This window comes from Hemiscyllium ocellatum (genome assembly GCF_020745735.1).
Source record: "Hemiscyllium ocellatum isolate sHemOce1 chromosome 27 unlocalized genomic scaffold, sHemOce1.pat.X.cur. SUPER_27_unloc_3, whole genome shotgun sequence".
Lineage (NCBI taxonomy): Eukaryota > Metazoa > Chordata > Chondrichthyes > Orectolobiformes > Hemiscylliidae > Hemiscyllium > Hemiscyllium ocellatum.
This window is the reverse complement of record NW_026867498.1, coordinates 815,300-834,206: the sequence shown is the minus strand read 5'-3', so window position 1 is coordinate 834,206 and position 18,907 is coordinate 815,300. Positions and strand designations below refer to the sequence as shown.

The window sequence follows — 18,907 nt, the reverse complement described above, 5'->3', positions numbered from 1 at the left end:
CACCATTTAAACAATACACCTCCTTTCTGCTTTTTTTTCACAGCAATGGCTATAACTTCACATTGAGATACTGCATTTGCCATGTGTTTGTATATTGTGGTCTTCTCTACATCGGGAAGACCGAGTGTAAACTTGGGGAACAGTTTGGCGAGTATCACAGCTGGGTCCGCAGAGGCTGACCAGACCTCCCAGTTTCTGGATTAGTGGTGCTGGAAGAGCACAGCAGTTCAGGCAGCATCCAAGAAGCAGCGAAGTTGACGTTTCGGGCAAAAGCTCTTCATCAGGAATAAAGGCAGTGAGCCTGAAGCGTGGAGAGATAAGCTAGAGGAGGGTGGGGGTGGGGAGAAATTAGCATAGAGTACAATAGGTGAGTGGGGGAGGGGATGAAGGTGATAGGTCAGGGAAGAGAGGGTGGAGTGGATAGGTGGAAAAGGAGATAGGCAGGTAAGACAAGTCATGGGGACAGTGCTGAGCTGCAAGTTTGGAACTAGGGTGAGGTGGGGGAAGGGGATATGAGGAAACTGTTGAAGTCCTCATTGATGCCCTGGGGTTGAAGTGTTCCGAGGTGGAAGATGAGGCATTCTTCCTCCAGGCGTCTGGTGGTGAGGGAGCGGGGTGAAGGAGGCCCAGGATCTCCATGTCCTCGGCAGAGTGGGAGGGGGAATTGAAATGTTGGGCCAGACCTCCCAGTCACCACTCATTTTAATTCCCCTTCCCACGCTCTTTCTGACAAGAACATCTTCGGCTTCCTCTATTGCCACAACGAACCAAACCGCAAATTGAGGGAACAACATCCCGGGCAGCCTGCAGGACTCAACATCAAGTTCTCCAATTTCAAATAACCTCCCTTTCCATCCCCCGACTCCCTTCTTAGCCCCGTGCCCCTCATTTCCACTCTTCCCTTTCACTAACCTGATTTCTTCCACCTACTGACTCATCAGGCCGTACCCTCTCCCTGTCTTCACTTATCCCCACTTTAGCCCCCGGCCCGGGCCCCAGCACCTATCCCCAGTCCTGAAGAAGGGTTACACCCGAAACATCAACTTCTCCACTTCCTGATGCTGCCTGGTTTGCTGTGTCCTTCCAGCCTCCTGTCTGTCTATTTTGCCAATTGAGACACAGACCTGGACCACGATTCCAGAGTCTGTCCCCTCCCCGGTTCACTCCCTTACCTTTCAGTTGCTGCAAATCAACAGTTGAATCCCAGAATGAAAACGAAATGGAATAGGGGGCGAGAAAAGAGAGTGCCGTACTCACATTTCTTAGACAGAGGAAGGAATTGGCAGTCTGGGTGAAGCTTAATGTGGATTCAGAAAGAGAGTAGCGGCTTCAGAAGCACATGGGCCAACTTCCGCATTCAGACAATGCAGTGGCTCTGATTGGCAGGAGGACCAGTCTCCTTCCGGTCCTCCAGGTTTCTCTATTGGGCCATTAAAGGAAGGTCGCGGGCCTTTTTTTGCGGATTGCGATGAGCATGCCCAGAGTTTTCCTGACACCGGTGGGCATGCGTACTGCGTTACTGACACCGGAAAACATGCGCAGTATGCTCACTGGGAATGCTGGTGTTCCTGTCATATTTTAAGAGTCCAAATGCCAACAGGAAAAAAGGGTTTGAGCCGCAATTTGTTTTTCCCTGTGATTCGACATTGTATTGCTGTTGTCTCTCTGTTCAACTTTTGTATGTCTTTTCCCCAGGTTGGGTGGCGAGTCCTGAACTGGAGGGCATGGGTTTAGGGTGAGCGGGGAAAGGTTTCTGAGGGGATGGTGGGAGCCTGGAAGAATAGAAATGGGGCAGAGGGTGTGGTGGAGAGAGAATAGATGGGGCAGAGGGTGTGTAGTAGGATTGGTTAGAAGGCAGAGGGTGAGGAATGAAACGACAGGGTTGCGTGAGAGAGAATGGACAGGCTGTTCGGAGTATAGAGGGAGAATGGACAAGAAGCTGGGGATGGAGAGAGAATGGCCAAGGGGCGCTGTGGATGGCGGGGGAGAATAGACAGTGGGAGCTGTGGGTGATGGGGGGAATGGACGGGGGGAGCTGTGGTTGGCCAAGATCAAAAGGTTGATGACAGTCAACACTTATCAGATTGTTCCTGGAACAGAAAAACTTGCACTGGAGTCTCCCAGAAGAGGGTTGTCTCGTATGTATTCCTTCAATTAGTTTTAAAATAATTGTTGTGTATCTTAATTGTTAAGGTATACCTGGCACATAGAGAGATGGCTGTGGTTGTTGGAGGTCAGTCATCTCAGTTCCAGGACGTCTCTGCAGGAATTCATAGGGTAGTGTCTTAGGCTCAACCATCTTCATCAATGACCTTCCTCCATCATAAGGTCAGAGGTGGAGATATTCACCAATAATTGCACAATGTTCAGCACGGTTCACAACTCCTCACAAACTGAAGCAGTTCAGTTTGAAATGCAACAAGATCTTAACAATATCCAATGGGCTGATGAGTGACAAGTAACATGTATGCCATTCCAATGCCAAACAATGACTCATCCCCAAAAGAGATAATCTGACCACTGTCCCGTGATATTCAACAGTGTTACTGTCACTAAACACCCCACTATCAACATCCTTGGGGTTTACCATTGACCAGAAACTCAACTAGACTAATCACAGACACAATGGCAACAAAAGCAGGCAACAGGTCAGGGATATTGTGGCGAGAAACTCCCCAAACCCTGCCCATCTTCTACAAGGCACAAGTCAGCAGTGTAATGGACTACTCTCCCACCAGCTTGGATGGGTGCAGCTTCAACAACATTCAAAAAGCTTGATCCCATCCAGGACAAAGTCGCCTGCTTGATTGGCACCATCTCCACATACATCCACTCCCTCTGCCCCACTGTTCAGAAGCAGGAGTGTGTATGATCTACAAGACACAACACAGAAATTCACCAAAGATCCTTAGAAAATACCTTCCAAACCAACAACCACTTCCATCTAGAAGGATCAGGCAACAGATACTTGGGAACACAACTTCTTGCAAGTACCCCTCCAAGCCACTCGCCATCTTGACTTGGAAACATATTGCTGTTCCTTCAGTGTTGCTGGGTCTAGATCCTGGAATACCCTCCGTAAGGACATTATGGGTCACCGTACAGCGTGTGGACCACAGCAGTTAAAGAACGCAGGTCACCATTACTTTTTCAAGCGGAACTAAATGCTGGCCAGCCAGCAATTCTCATGTACCATGAGTAACTTTTAATAAATGCTTGGAATCTGCAAACTAAAAAAAAATCAACGTTCAGGTGGAACAGGCGTCGGGCTTTGATTTGGTCCTTATTTGAGGACGGACAAAGAGCGATATACTGAAACTGAATTGGAAAAAGAGTTTAGAGTTAAACAACTGTAGTGTTTCACTCAGTGTACCAATCTAAAATCGATTAAAGATTGGCTCCTGTCGTGTACGTCATGAACACATGAAAAAGGACGAGTAAGAAGGCATATGGGACTCCTGATTTCATCTCTTTCATGGCTGATGTAGTACCCACAACCCCATGCGACCAGGATACTGCTCTATCGCCTGCAGGCAATGCTCATAGTGCGCATGTGTGAGATCGGAATGGGGCCCCGCCCCTCGTCGTTGTGATGGACGGTGCGACTCCGGAAGGAGTCTGATCCTCCTGCCAATTAAAACCCCCGCCATTGTCTGAATGCGGAAGTTCGATCATGAGTTTCTGAGGTTCTGTTGCTTCTCTGCCTCTGAATGAACTTCAGTACAGACTGCAACTTCCTTCCTCTGTTTAACATCTGGGAGTACCGCACTCTCTTTTCTCGCCCCCTTTCCCATTTCTCTTCACATCCCTGGGTTCAGCTGTTAGTTTGTAGGAGCTGAGGGAAAAAGGAAGTCAATCGTGGAGAAGGGGCAGATTCTGGAAAAGGTTGGTTTAGGTCTGTCCTGAAGAAGGGCTTATGCCCGAAACGTCGAATTCCCTGTTCCTTGGATGCTGCCTGACCCGCTGCGCTTTTCCAGCAACACATTTTCAGCTCTGATCTCCAGCATCTGCAGACCTCACTTTCTCCTGGTTTAGGTCTGTGCCTGTTAATGTTTGACAGGCTTTGTTTCTGAGCTTGAGACATTTACTTGTCTGGCAAAACAGGATGGCCTCTTGATCCATGTTGGGGATGGAAGTGGGTTATGCTGTGGGTGACTTGCTCGTAGTAGTCCAATAAGTATTGGATAAGTAATCATGACACACAAATTTTGAGTTATTAACTGTTTATTCGGGAGCTCACGGGGAGAGCCAAGTCGACCTAATAGTCACAAATCACTCCGACGAGAAACAGAGAGTTATGTGATTATATAGGTTACAGTCATTTAACAATTAGCAAACTGTTAATTGCAGGATACTGAGCAACTAAGTCACTTTGCCCAGCGATGTAGTGTCTGGACAGTGTTGGTTAGTTGCTGATAAGTGTGCAATAGGTCCTTGCAAAGAGAAGGATATTCCCATGGAAGGAAAGAATTTGTTTATCAGGTAGCAGTACAGCTGCAAGGCCGAGTGTCACTGTTGAATCTGGGAATTAAGGGTAGTTGGGACAATGCAGGGAGGAGGAGCTTAGACAATGGATAGATCAGCCATGATCCTAATGAATGGTGGAGCAGGCTGGATGGGCCAAATGGCCTATTTCTGCTTCTATTACTATGAAACTATAACCCTGCATTTCCCATGGCTAACCCACCTAATCTGCACGTTGCTAGACACTGTGGGTAATTTAGCATGACCAATCCAAATCATGGCCAGTGAGCAATGTAGTGATGTGGAAAATGAGCATCAGAGAACGATAGAAAGGGACAAGGACAGTAAATGTATCAGCAATCGGAACTGGATACTCATGTCACAAAAATTGAAATGATACATGGCGAGTCTGAATATGTGCCGCATTGTAACAAAACTGAATGAATTGACTGCACACATTGAAGTGAATAATTATGATCTGAGACTCCTTACAGACACATGGCTTCAGGATAGCAAGGAATGGATCCTGGATATTGAGGTGTAGTCAGATGGGAAGCTAGGTAAAGGCAGAGGGTTGGCACTGCTCACCAAAAGCACTGAGCGCCCGGTCGTCTAGTGTCAGCTCGGGTTTCAGGTCCTGACGTATCTGTCCTCTGATCTCCCTGTTCCCACAGAATAAGATGCTGGTCTGTTCACAGCTTTGCTGGATTTCTGCTGAAGCTTTCACGCCTCTTTTACAGCCTCCAGAACAAGAAAACATTCAGTCAATCGAGAGCCAGCCCTCAATCTCTCAGCCTGTCACCCATCCAGACACAGAGTGTAGTCAGAACCGGGAATCAAACAAGAAAAATGATGCAAAATCAGAAATAAATAAATGCTTAACGTTTGTTCATTACGAAGAAAACCAGAAAAAGGGGTCTCCCAGGATTCTGAGAGTGCCCTACCTGAGGAATTCTCTCTCCCTTCGATGTAACTACTAGTATTGTTGGGACAAAATAAAATCGTGTGTCAAATCGTTTAAAGCAAAGTAGTCCAGAGAGGAGACCTTGAGCAATTAACTAGCTTTATTCGTTGCCATGGGGTGTACCTCGTAGTTCAAAACAAAGTCTGACATACTCTAATAAAATACAGAATGTTACAAGTTTTATGCTAAAAAACAAGCCCCACTCTCCATTAATTATGCAACTGAGGGGCAGTTGTAAGGTTCACATACATTGTCCAGACCTACACTTCCTACTGCCTGCAAAACTGAATGTTATCTTATACTGCAGGTTCAGCTCGGCTTGAATTACCGCTAAGGGACAGAGAGAACCAATCCATCATTCTATGAAGCAGCACAGTCTAATGGTCTGAGGAGCAGAGACAGCCGGCAGCTACAAGGTCAGGCTATCAATACAGAATTCCTTCGCCAAGGCTCAGACAGCATTATGTTAACAGGCGACATTTTCCTCTAAACATTGCTTTGTGATAAAATGGCTTCCACGCAGTTTTGTGTCAATTTTGATCAAATTCTCCCACAATCCCTCCTTTTTTATTAAAAAGAGGAGATTGGGGGTGTCAGCAAAAGGGGGAGTATACCCAGAGCCAGGGGGATTGTCAGGGGTTGGTGCTTGGAGATCGGACTGATTGTCCTCGGGTTCAGTAAGGACAGAGGCAGAAGGCTCCAGGGAAGGGGAATCATCATCAGGGGTTTCATCAGGAAGGGGAAATCTCGGCAACTGGGAGATCACTGGTGAGGAGGGCCACAACAGTGAACTGAGCCGAGCACAGGATTGTCTGCGGGGTGACTTTGATTTCCAGTCGAGCAGTTCCAAAGGCAGGGGGAAAGAAAGCTTCAAGTCGCTCAACCTCCATAAGGGCTCGCTTGGTACGAGTTCAGGATGGATGGGGACATAGACACATAGCGAGCAGCTAGAGTGGTTGACCTTCTGTGCATAAAGAAAAGTATTAAACTGTAATTTCTGTTTACTAGAGGTTATCAGGCCCAATCAAACATAGTCAGTGACAGAAAGATAAGGAAGAGTGCAGTGCCAGGCAGAATGATGAGACTGAGCCATTCACGGGTGAAGGCTGAAGATGTGTCTCTGACGGGGTCTTCTGGTGTTCCTCCAGGAGGTGGCGCTGGTTTGCATTGTGTAGTGTGTGTCCATGCGGCCTCCCCATGACCTTGCCTGCTGAACGGGGAACCAGCAGGACTAGGGACAGGCCTTTCCATCTCAGCTCCAATATACCCCGGGGCCTAATGCTGAGGCTTGGCGGACCCGTGAATGTAAACTCTGAAGAGTTTTGGTTAACTGATGCAAATATTTCCCACTTGTCCAACACTATAGAGTCAGCTGTTTCAGCCATTGGGATGGTTTTGATTCATCTACTAAATACATCTGCTATTATTAGACAATATTCATAACAATGTACACGAGGTGATTCTATAAAAGCAAGTTGTAGACAGGGAAAAAGGCTGACCAGGCAAGGAGGGGGTTAATAAACTCACTCTCTCTGCCTGCGTCCCTCTCTCTCTCTCTCTCTATGCCTGCCTGCTCCTCTCTCTCTCTGCCTGCGCTTCTCTCTCTTTCTCTCTCTCTCTCTCTGCCTGCCTGCGCTTCTCTCTCTCTCTCTGCCTGCCTGCGCCCCTCTCTCTCTGTAACACTCTTCAACTGTCTTCCTATCTCAGTTTGTCAGCTTTTGTTTATTCCTTCCTTCCTTCCTTCCAAGGGTAATGAGGCACTCACATTCCAGAACAGCCCAAGTTAGGGAGTTGAGCCTCATAAATTCCTGGCTGTGACACATTGCTGCTTAACCAAGTGTGCAAACTCCAAATCCCTCTCATTTGCAAATCGAACACTGTTTTCAAGGCAAGTTGTTCATGTCTCTGCATGAGTCCACAACCCGGGGAAATACAACGGAGTCTTTAATAGTTGCCCAATGTGTCCTGTGTGCCAAATTCATTCAAGTCTGGACATCCTGAAGTGAGCAATTATACTTCAGATTTCTACTCACCAATTAAAACTAATGTTGGGCACTCGAACAGATCGGGGGTATCTTGAAGCCTGCCACGGTCCTCAGTGTGGGTCCAGGGTTTATCAAATAGGGTTTCACCTCTCGTAACACTGGGGCAAGCAAATTCTTTATTACTAACTTTGTAAAGCGCAAGTGCTCTCAGCAACATTATGTCCAGACACTAGGACCCTGTTGAGTTCTCTCACTAGTATCTTGCGGCTGAGTAGGGAGAATTGTATCAACATTTCTAACAGCGCTTTTGTCCCTGGCCAGCTTTCCTTTTTATTTTGGACACAACAAAAACAGCAACCACCCTCTATATTTCATCTCTCAAAGGATAGCGGCCGGTGTCCTGAGAGGACCAGGGTATCTCCTGCCTGACTCGCCAACTGTGGGGGATGGAAATAAAGCCCCATGTCAGGAAAGAATTTGTTTATCAGGAAGCAGTACAGCTGCAAGGCCAACCGTCTCCGCTGAGCCTGGGAAACACAAGCTTTAGCAAACAGGCACTAAGCTGAGATTCAAAATGGTTTCCAGGCTTTAATATGTGACAAAATGGCTGACCCAAATCTAACAATTCTCCCACTTCATCGCAGGGAATAAAACAAGAAAAATGAAACAAAATGAGAAATAAATAGGCGGTTGTGCTTAATGTTGGTTCATTACGAAATAAACAAGAAATAGGGGTCTCCCAGGATTCTTATGGTGCCCTACTTGAGGAATTCTGTCCAACAAGTTTAATTGGAAGCAGTATCTTTCAGAGTGCAGCTCCTTCATCAGGGGATTGTGGAATATAAGACTGTAAGACACAGAATTTATAGCAACAGTTTATAGTGTGATGTAACTGAAATTATATGTTGAAAAAGACCTGGATTATTTGTTAAGTCTCTCATCTGTTCGAATTACCATGATAGTTTCAGTTCTTTCAAATGTAAATCACAAAACTTTTTTAAATAGTTAAATCCTCAAGTGAACTTTACCAATTGCCCAGATAATGTATTGAAGGAGTGAGCTCCCCTGTGTGAGACTGTCTGTGCCACAATGGTTAAACTGACTTACAGAATCTTACATGGATTCATGCAGTTTTTGAGCAAAGTAAGACATAATTCTGCAAGTACAAATTCACCCAACAAATTTGTTTGTATGTGTGTGGGGATGTACATGTGCAGATATTTTCTATGTGCATTTTTTTAAGAAAAAATCTGCAGACAGGCAATACATGTAATAGTTTGTAAATTCGACTTTGGAAATAGAACCAGTCTGACTCAAGGCTGGGATACAGGCAGACTCTGATCTCACACCTTTAATGCATTGTCTGAGCTGAGATGTGAGCTTTTGCTATAAAACCTTGTTATCTCGAGAAGGTGACAACAAGAAGTTCTGGGATTTACATTGCAATGAGACCTGCAACCTATTTGAAAAGGTGGAAGACTTAACAATCCAGGTTTGTTCAATATACCATTTCAGTGGCAGGACACTGGAATGTTTTGCTCTAAATTGTGTCTTAGGATCTTATCCTCCGCAACCACCTGATGAAGAGGCAGCACTCCAAAAGTTACTGCTTCCAAAGAAGCCTGTTGGACTACAACCTGGAGTTGTGTGATTCTAGTATCTGGTTTCCAGCATCTGCAGTCCTTGTTTTTACCGAGTTGATTTGAACCCTACTGTGAATCCTCTTGTAAGGATGCCTGCCTTGAAGAAGTTTTCCTTCTCTCTCGACAAGAATCTCGGAGTCCCTCTCCCACTGCAACTCCCAGGTCATTTCCTCTGCCCTGAAGCTCTTCAACCATGTCCTGAAACAGACTCACTACCACAGCCACATTTGCTTCCTCAGTGCCTGCCTCCGTAACCAACTCATCCTACACGGACTCCGGACCACCTTTAAACCAGCAGAGTTCGGATCCGAACAGGCCACTCCACCCTCCTATCTGACCTATCACCTTCATCCCCAACCCCAATCACCCATTGTACTCTTTGCTACCTTCCCCCACCCTCCTCCCTGACCTATCCCCTCCATTCCCACCCCCATTCACCTATTGTATTCTACTTTCTCCCCACCCCCACCTCCACCTCAACCTCATTTATCTCTCCACCCTGCCGACTCTATTCCTGATGAAGGGCTTTTGCCCGAAACGTCAATTTTCCTGCTCCTCGGATGCTGCCTGAACTGCTGTGCTTTTCCAGCACCACTCTCATCAAAGGTGGATTGGCCATGCTAAATTACCCATGTGCATGTTAGGCTGGATTGGCTATGCTAAATTAGGCATAATGTGCAGGTAAGACGCATGACTCAGGGTTAAATGTAGGGGAATGAGTGTGGGTGGGTGAGGCCGAGTGGCCTGCTTCCACACTCTGGGGATTCTGTGCAGGGAGGGGGTTTTGGAAAGTGTGTTCTTTCCCCCACCTTGTCTCAGTCGGTTCTCTCAACTCAGCACCGCCCTCCCAACCTGCAACCTCCTTCCTGACCTCTCCGCCCCCAACCCACTCCGGCCTAACACCCTCACCTTGACCTCCTTCCACCTATCCCACCTCCATCGTCCCTCCTCCCTACCTTTTATCTTAGCCTGCTTGGCAAACTCTCTCCCACTCCTGATGAAGGGCTTATGTTTATTCCTGAGATGCTGCCTGACCTGCTGGGCTTTATCCAGCAACACATTTTCAGCTGTGTTCTCTTCCCCTTCTGCTGTCGGCGGAGCGCAAGCGCAGTGCAGCGTGGTGGGGTCGGTCTTGCCCCGCCCCCTGTACCGCCCCTTTTCCTCGCCCCGCCCCTACTTCATTTGTGACGTCACCACGCGGAAGTGACCCGGTCAGTTTCAGTGAATCTCCCTCCCTCTGGGTAACTCTTCATCCTGGGAGGGAGACAGAGATGGGAGCAGGGGAAACTGTTCACTTGTAGCAACTGGAGTGAATCCAGGGAGGGAGCAGACTCTGCAAAGTCAGGTATGTGTCTTAGTTACCCGGGTGAGGAGGGACGGAAGGATAGAGATTGGGAAGGGGGAGGGCTGGATATCTTGTCTGTTTTTAAGTTTAAAATGCAGCCGATTCCCACCAGTAACTGCAACAGGTACAAGTACAGTACATGCAGTATTCCTCATTGCAGCTTCAAACCGGTTTTGCATCCTCTGTTCTTCCTCCGCCTTAGCTCCAGCACATTCAACTTCCTTCCCTCATTTCCATTCCCCCGCCCTGATGTTCCAAGCTGACCCGCAAATGATCGGTTGGTCCCTCCATTCTTTCCCGGTGGCGTCCATTCCTCTTGTCTATTTCTTGCCTTATCCGGCCATGTGCGTGAACAAAGTGTGAGCGTATATCCTCTCTCACTGCCAGCTGCTTCCTTGTATGCGAAAGCAACATTTCCTCCCATTTTCCGCCGACACTGAGCCTTCTGGTCTCCTTGATTGTGATTTATTTTGTTTTCGCAGAAGCAGGAAACAGATGCTTATAACTGTTTGTACGAGCATATCTAGTTTAACCTACACCCCCTCGCCTCACAGCACCTTTATCTGTTTGTCTGTAATATCTACCATTGTTTGCAGGCACATTTCATTCTTGTGTGCACATTTTAACTAATACAGAAGCAATTATATATTTCCTTCACATAGTTTTCACTCTTGTTAACTCCACTCTTGGCTGAAGCAATTATACCATGTCATTAGTTTATTTACCTTGCAGAAGCAATTATGGTTACAGAAGTAACACTGCTTTACTCATGTCCCACAGGGGTGACCCTACAACCTTGTATAAAATAATGTGGGGCATGGCGAGGGTAAATAGACAAGATCTTTGATCTGCGGTTGCTCATAGGTTTCTTTCAAATCTCACCCTAAACCTAAGGGGCAACTCCTGTGTACAGAGGGTGATGTGTGTAAAGAATGAGCTGCCAGAGGAAGTGGTGTCTGCTGGTACAATTACAACCTTTAAAAGGTATCTGGATAGATATATGTTGGGAAGCATTTAGAGGGACATGGGCCAAGTGCTGGCAAATAGGACTAGATTGATTTAGGATATCTGGTCAGCATGGACTGTTTCTGTGCTGTACATCTGTGATTCTGGCTTGCCACTAATATTTGGCACGTCTGTATGTTCAGTTTCTCCCTGGTGTTGGTGTTAATGCCTTGATGTCTTATTTTGCTCCCGACTTCCTGGGGACATTAACCATTTCCTGCTGCATTAGCACTGCTGCCTCACAACGCCAGAGACCTGGGTTCAATTCCTGCCTCAGGTGACTGACTGTGTGGAGTTTGCACATTCTCCCCGTATCTGCGTGGGTTTCCTCCGGGTGCTCCGGTTTCCTCCCACAATCCAAAGATGTGCAGGTCATGTGAATTGGACGTACTAAATTGCCCGTAGTGTTAGGTAAGGGGTAAATGTAGGGGTATGGGTGGGTTGTGCTTCGGCGGGTCGGTGTGGACTTGTCGGGCCGAAGGGCCTGTTTCCACACTGTAAATAATCTAATCTGGTTGTTCTGATCCGGACTGCTATCTGGATCTTTGGATTTCTGGGATTGGTCAATAAACACACCTGGAAATGACTCTTTGTCAATCACACAAGCAATAGTTTATTCTTTGATATAGCCGGATTGGTAGAGTCTGATCAGCCCAGAGGATTAGATTGGATTCCCAGCAGGGTGGAAACAGGCCCTTCGGCCCAACCAGTCCACACCGACCCTCTGAAGAGTAGCCCACCCAGACCCATCTCCCTCTAACTAATGCACCTAACATTATGGGCAGTTTAGCATGGCCAATTCACCAAACCTGCACATCTTTGGATTGTGGGAGGAAACCCATGCAAACGTGGGGAGAATGTGCAAACTCCACACAGCCAGCCCCCCCCCCCCCCCCCGGAGGCTGGAATTGAACCTGGGACCCTAGTGCTGTGAGGCAGCAGTGCTAACCACTGGGCCACCAATGAGTACTCCCAGAGTGCCAGAAGAATCTGCCGACTTTTACCGAGTTTGTATAGAACTTATATACACTGTTTTGAGTCAGACATTGGTTGTTACTATGTGATCAAGCTCAATCAGATCCCGCAAGGTCCTCGTGCATTTTTGACTTAGCCTAGGGCGGCACGGTGGCTCAGTGGTTAGCACTGCAGCCTCACAGCACCAGGGTCCCAAGTTCGATTCCAGCCTTGGGTGACCATCTGTGTGGAGTTTGCACATTCTCCTGATGTCTGCGTGGGTTTCCTCCAGGTGTTCCGGTTTCCTCCCAGAGTCCAAATATGGATTGGCCATGCTAAATTACCCATAGTGTTAGGTGCATTAGTCAGAGGGAAAATGGGTCTGGGTGGGTTACTCTTCAGAGGGTCAGCGTGGACTGGTTGGGGCGAAGGGCCTGTTTCCACACTGTAGGGAATCTAATCTAATCTATCATAATTTCTTGTAGACGACCTATTCTTGGAAACGTATTTGGCCTGTCTGGTGGTTAGGGTTAAACCGTTGCTTCTGCGATTAATGGTTAGGTTCACATTTGTTATTTCTGCATTTGCAATTTTTTTCACTGGATTTATGTCAGTCTGTGGTTTCTTGTTTGTTCTGAGTCGCCAGTATCTGCCTGACTCAGTTCCCACCGAGTTAGCCAAGCAGAAGCTATTTTGTCCTACCTCCCATGTTCAAGTGGAGATTTGAGGTGGCCCAGGGAATCCTTTGTGGACTCAGGCCTGTAAAGCCTCTCTCTTGGTTTATCCTGGAGATCGTACTCTTTGGAAGCCTGGAATAAAAATCTCTCATCATAAAGTCCCAAAATGCAATTCATTTCAATCCAGAGCAGATAAGCACTAAGAGTTAATTTTCTACGGGATTCAACAGCCTCAGCACTAAAATGGTGTCTCTCTCTCTCTCTCGTGTCCTTTTGAACACTCAGGTCAGCAAAGATTTAATTTGTGAATGCCCCGCTTGCAAGGGGTAGTAAGAATCCATTATAATGGACAAGATCCAACCATTAATTACAAAGTTATGGATAGTACCTAGTCTTGTTTCAGGGTCAGATTCAAAGGCTATCCATAATTTCACGAGGGAACGGCTGTGAATGTTATCACTTGGTGTCCTGTTCACACAGATTCACCGATGCTGAGGCAAACCTTCTTAATTGCCTTACAGCATCCTGTTATCACTTGGTGAGCCCAGGTGTCCCTATCTTTAAGTTCTCTCCTCTTTCTGAGCCTTCCTGCCTGTTTATTTTCTAGTGCAGGAAATGTGTTCAATAATTCAGCATTACATTTTAGTCTAAATGTTTAATGACAAGTTTTAAGGCTGTAGACTTTATCACCCAGATGCCCACACCCTCATTCCTCCCTTTGATTGCACCGCGATCACTGAAAGAGAAGGCTGGTCCAAACGAATGCCCTTCAAGGTGGTCCAGCCATCAACATCCTGTAGAGCGGCACCACCATCTTCGCGGCTCATCTGGTCATATTTATCATCGCCATTGACACATGTGGGTGAGCCATCGGATCGCAAAAGGAGCATCCTCTGGGGCAAATCTATATCACTAAGGGACCTCATAAGCCGAGCAATTAAATACCTAGCAATACCAATACCAACAAACATAAATAGCTAAATTGATAAGCCAATTGTACCATCAGCCGGACCTGCAGTTTCCCCAATTGGTCCCTTCAGTCATTCTGTCAAGGAATACCTGGATCTCTTCTTGTATCCTAGTAATATTGCCAGTGAGATCGGGAATGCCCATAGTGCATTTATCTTGGACAGTGGTGCAGACCTCACCCTCCCGGGCGAGTATATAGTCTAAGGCATACCGATTCTGCATAGAGTAAAGACACAGGTCTGATAATCCCAGTTTCCTCTCTTCCAGAGCCTCTTTAGTCTTATTTCCTCGAATGGTCAGACCACAAAAGAGGGAATTGCGGTTCTTTTGACATGTCACCCCTGCCGATCCATCCAACCTCAGGGTACTCTGGATTCCCCAGCCTATTGGGTGTCCTGTATTGTTACCCAGTCCATTCCAGGTCCATGTGCTGCATAAGGCCTGCTGTACCCCAGCCAGTGTTACACCAGCTGTTTGTATACACAGACCGGAGCTATTGGAAAGTGATATTTCTCTTCGCAGGGTCGGCAGTAGGAAGTCTGACGAATAGTATGGAATCGGGGACAGGGGACTGGGCAAGTAAGTCATCTCCTGATAGAGAGGAGTAACATACTACTGCCTCTGGGATGAAGAGCGTTTGTGGGCCTGTATAAATAAGTTGTTTGTGGATTGAGGAGTTTTCCCTATCAAGCTTCCCTTTTCTCCAGTCGGCCTGTCCTGCAAAAAGGGATGGTGTTCCTGGGCGCCCTTAAAATATTTACCATAGTAACGGGGTTGACCATTTTTATCCTCACTAGGCTTGCTTCTGCAGGTAAAATCAAAAAACCATGGTAACGACATGGTAACTCCCACTGATTTCTACTGTCCAGGTGGACCATCTGGTCTTTCTGATGTAAGAGTCCATTGCAATATCAATCTTCATCACGTCCCACACGTCAAAGGCGTCTGGTCCGGTGCACTGGACCACATCTCCTCAGCATGGGTGGTGGATAATCTCTGATCATTCCTGGTCGCATCCATACTTAGTGGCTTTCCCCATCAGGGTGTTGTACGTGATCAGAAAGGTGAGGAGATAGGCGTTCCTCCACATGTCCCTCCTCTTAGTTCAAGTATCTGTAATAAGATTAACATTAGAACAACAGCAAAATTCAAAAACCCAACTGGACAGGGTCCACTCCTTTTGTTGGGATTCCAGTATTCTCTCCTCCTCTTCCCCACTTTTGATTGGTGCGGTCAATCAATTTACAATGGTGCAGTTGGACCCAAGCTGAGTGCCCAGCGACTTTGACCACCGTAGGGGTGGGAAGTAAAACCTGGAAGGAGCCATCCCAACAAGGTTGGAGACCTTTGCCAGTCCAGGTCTTGACGAGCACCAACGAACCAGGCTCTACCCGTGACGAGGCTGAAAGGGAGGGAACATCGCTGTAGGCTGCACGCTCCTGGGAGTGACAGGCACACATAACACTAGTTAGAGCAAGAACGTAACCAACCATTTCTTCGGTCATGTGGTGGAAGGGGACTGAGAAAGGAGCCGAATCGTTCCAAGGGGTACGGAGAGGGTGACCAGAGAGACTCTCTGCTAGGGACAGTCACGTCTTGCCCACAGACATGGATCCCATCTGGAATAAAGCCACAGGGATTAGCATAACCAAGAGAGGCCAGACTCAGCCATTAATTTGGCAAATTTAGTCTTGACTCTGGTTAAAACATTCACCAAGGCCGGCCGCCTGAGGATGATAAGCACCATGCAGTTGCCGACAAATACAAAGCTGGGAACAGAGTTCTCCGTTAATATTACCTACAAAGTGTGGTCCATTGTCCGAGCTAATGCACGCAGGTATACTGAAGGAATTATTTCCTTAAACAAAATCTTCACCACAGTCTCAGCAGTAGTGTTAGGAGGAGGGTAGGCTTCAGTCCACTTTGAAAAGACATCAACAATAAGCAAAACATTTACAGCAACTTAACTCATTTCTACAACTCAATGAAGTCCAGTTGAAGTGTCTCCAAGGGACCCTCCAGCAAGGGAGTTCTCGTAGAGATACTTGAACTAAGAGGTGGGGGATCGCCTACCCACTGACCTGTATGATCACGTACAACATCCTGATCGGGAAAGCCACTGACTGAGTATCGATGCAATCTGGAACGATCTGAGATTATCCTGATGTCATCTGGTGCACCAGACCAGACACTTTCAACGTGGAGTCACTTGAGCGATGGCGTGAGCTGCCAGAGGAAGTGGTGGGTGCTGGTACGATGACATGTCAAAAGGCTCCTGGACGGGCATCTGAATATAAAGGGTTCAGATGGGTCAGGGCCAAGTGATGGCAAATGCGACTGGAGTCATCGAGATGGACAGCACGGAAACAGACCCTTCGGTCCAACTCGTCCTTGCTGACAAGATAGCCAACCTTCAGGGGAATTAGTTAGAGCGGAGTGAGAACAGAGGGGAAGGGAGAGTGGGATGGTGCTTTCAATTTTGTGGAACAGCAAAAGAATATTCCACAGAAAGTAGAGTGGCTTGTTCTGAATTTCTACCCTGCACTGATAGTGATGACTTTTGTAATCTCTTTTTGCAGACTATTTGAAAATCTGAAGACTGAAGTTTCAAAATCAATGGATGGAAGGCTTATGTCCGAAACATTGACTCTCCTGCTCCTCGGATGCTGCCTGACCTGCTGTTTTGCCAGCGCCACATTTTTTGACTGACTCTCCAGCGTCTGCAGTCCTCATTTTGTTGTTAATGTCTGACAGTCACTCAATCCATTGGGACCACAACAATTTTTGACTGATTTCTGTGAGAGGGATCAACACTTTTTGGTTCCTGTTTGAGGACGTTTTCAACATCAGGTGGGACTGGACAAGAGACCCCACTGTTGAAGCACACTGTGTGTGGAGCCTGAAACAGTTATACGGCCTGGGAAGGGGATTTCAGGGCAGGGAGGGGCTCTACACGTGTTTGTGTGCAGCTGAAGCTGTGGCCATGGAGAATCCTGAGGAATCCCGCCCCGTGGAGAAACCGTGGAAGTGTGGCGACTGTGGGAAAGGCTTCCGTGTCCCGTCTACCCTGGAGACTCATCGGCGCAGTCACACCGGGGAGAGGCCATTCCCCTGCACCGACTGCGGGAAGGCCTTCAGAGATTACTCCCACCTGCTGAGGCACCAGCGGAGCCACACGGGGGAAAAACCCATCAGCTGCCCAGATTGTGGGAAGGCCTTCATATTTTTCTCTGCCCTGTTGGCCCACCAGCGGGTCCACACAGGAGAGAAGCCGTTCAGCTGCCCAGAGTGTGGGAAGGCCTTCAGGTATTCCTCCAACCTGCTGACCCACCAGCGTGTCCACACCGGGGAGAGACCGTACACCTGCCCTCAGTGCAGAAAGAGCTTCACCTGCTCCTCCAACCTGCGGAGCCACCAGCGGATCCACACCGGGGAGAGGCCCTTCAGCTGCCCTGAGTGTGGGAAGGCCTTTCACGATTCCTCCACCCTGCTGACCCACCAGCGGATCCACACCGGGGAGAGACCCTTCAGCTGCCCCAAATGCAGGAAGGGTTTCAACTGCTCCTCCCACCTGCGGAGCCACCAGCGGATTCACACAAGGGAGAGGCTCTTCACTTGCTCTCAGTGCGGGAAGGCCTTCAGCTATTCCTCCACGCTGCTGATCCACCAGCGGATACACACCGGGGAGAGACCATACACCTGCCCTCACTGCGGGAAGGGCTTCACCTGCTCCTCCAACCTGCGGAGACACCAGCGAGTTCACATGCCATCGCAGGGGGATTGAAGGTGTGACAGCCGAGTGCCATTATCGATTGGAATATCAACCCGGTTCCGGGGACTCCCGGGTTTGAATCCCGCCACGACAGATGGCAGAATTGGTATTCGGTCAGAAATGTGGAGTTGGGAATCTAACGATGAGACAGTTTCAGGGAGGGGGTGGTAGGGGGAGAAAGCCCCCATCTGATTCCCTCTCTCCCTTGTTAGGGAAGGGAACCGCCATTGTGGGAAAGGATACACTCAGTCGTTCCAGCTGCATCCTTTACCCGGTCTGGCCTACACGTGACTCCAGACCCACAGCGGTCTGGTTGACTCTACACTGCCCTCCCCCCCCCACTGGCAAAGGAACGGGGAGAAACTTACTTGGAGACAGGGTATGGGTTGAAATTGCTGAGTGAGGCAATACTTCCTCCGGGTTACGGCTGTACCAAGGATCCAGTTACAAAGGGACAACTTGGTGCTGACCAATAGTAAAGACAGTGAGGGGGGGGTTGGGGGAACAGGCGAGGTGTGGTGTGTGCACTTTCACCCTGAGCTGTTCAAAAAGCAACTACGTTTTCTCTGCCTCTTTGCTGGGGGGATCTGAAACTGTAACAAAGTTGGGTTGCAATAAAGGTTACCTGAACTTACCACCGGGCTCAGACTCTCATTGAAAGCTTTGAGCTCCAAGAGGTTTTTGTTTTAAAGCTGCTCATGTCTTTCAGCCTCCTGCACTAAGTTTAGAACGTAGAACAATCCAGCGCAGAACAGGCCCTTCGGCCCTCGATGTTGCGCTGACCTGTGAACTACTCTCAGCTCGTTCCCCTACACTATCCCAAAATCATCCATGCACTTATCGAAGGATTGTTTAAATCTCCCTAATGTGGCTTACCATGCCCTTACCACTCTCTGTGTAAAGATCTTGCCTCTGGCATCTGTCTTATAGCTGTCACCCCTCAATTTGTAGTTATGCCCTCTCTTGAATAAGGGCACAACATTTGCACTCCTCCGTCGACAATGAAGACTCAAATATCAAAGCCAAAGGCTCTGTTATTTCCTCCCGAGCTTCCCAGAGATTCCTCAGATAAATCCCATTGCCTCATCTGTACAATCTTGCCTCATCAACACATAAGCCTCATGGAACA

At 47.9% G+C, this 18,907-nt stretch overlaps 3 protein-coding genes across 7 annotated transcripts in view; 2 read left to right on the top strand and 1 right to left on the bottom strand.

Moving 5' to 3' along the window:
• Positions 1 to 18,412, top strand: part of LOC132808032 (zinc finger protein 239-like) — a 134,362-nt gene extending 115,950 nt beyond the window's left edge. For 2 of the 5 annotated variants that reach the window (XM_060821937.1, XM_060821935.1), the window contains one exon: positions 16,586 to 18,412. In XM_060821937.1, the coding sequence (XP_060677920.1) occupies positions 16,990 to 17,790 (801 nt within the window). In that variant the 5' untranslated portion in view covers positions 16,586 to 16,989 and the 3' untranslated portion in view covers positions 17,791 to 18,412. Of the gene's footprint in view, positions 1 to 5,735; positions 5,845 to 10,264; positions 10,402 to 14,528; positions 14,586 to 16,585 lie in introns of those variants that run through there. The other 3 variants (XM_060821936.1, XM_060821934.1, XM_060821933.1) reach the window with 3 other exon arrangements.
• LOC132808057 (zinc finger protein 850-like) overlaps positions 1 to 18,907 on the bottom strand; it is a 72,755-nt gene that overhangs the window by 6,971 nt on the left and 46,877 nt on the right. The gene's annotated exons all lie outside the window — the stretch shown is intronic.
• LOC132808041 (zinc finger protein 664-like) overlaps positions 1 to 18,907 on the top strand; it is a 156,238-nt gene that overhangs the window by 100,865 nt on the left and 36,466 nt on the right. The gene's annotated exons all lie outside the window — the stretch shown is intronic.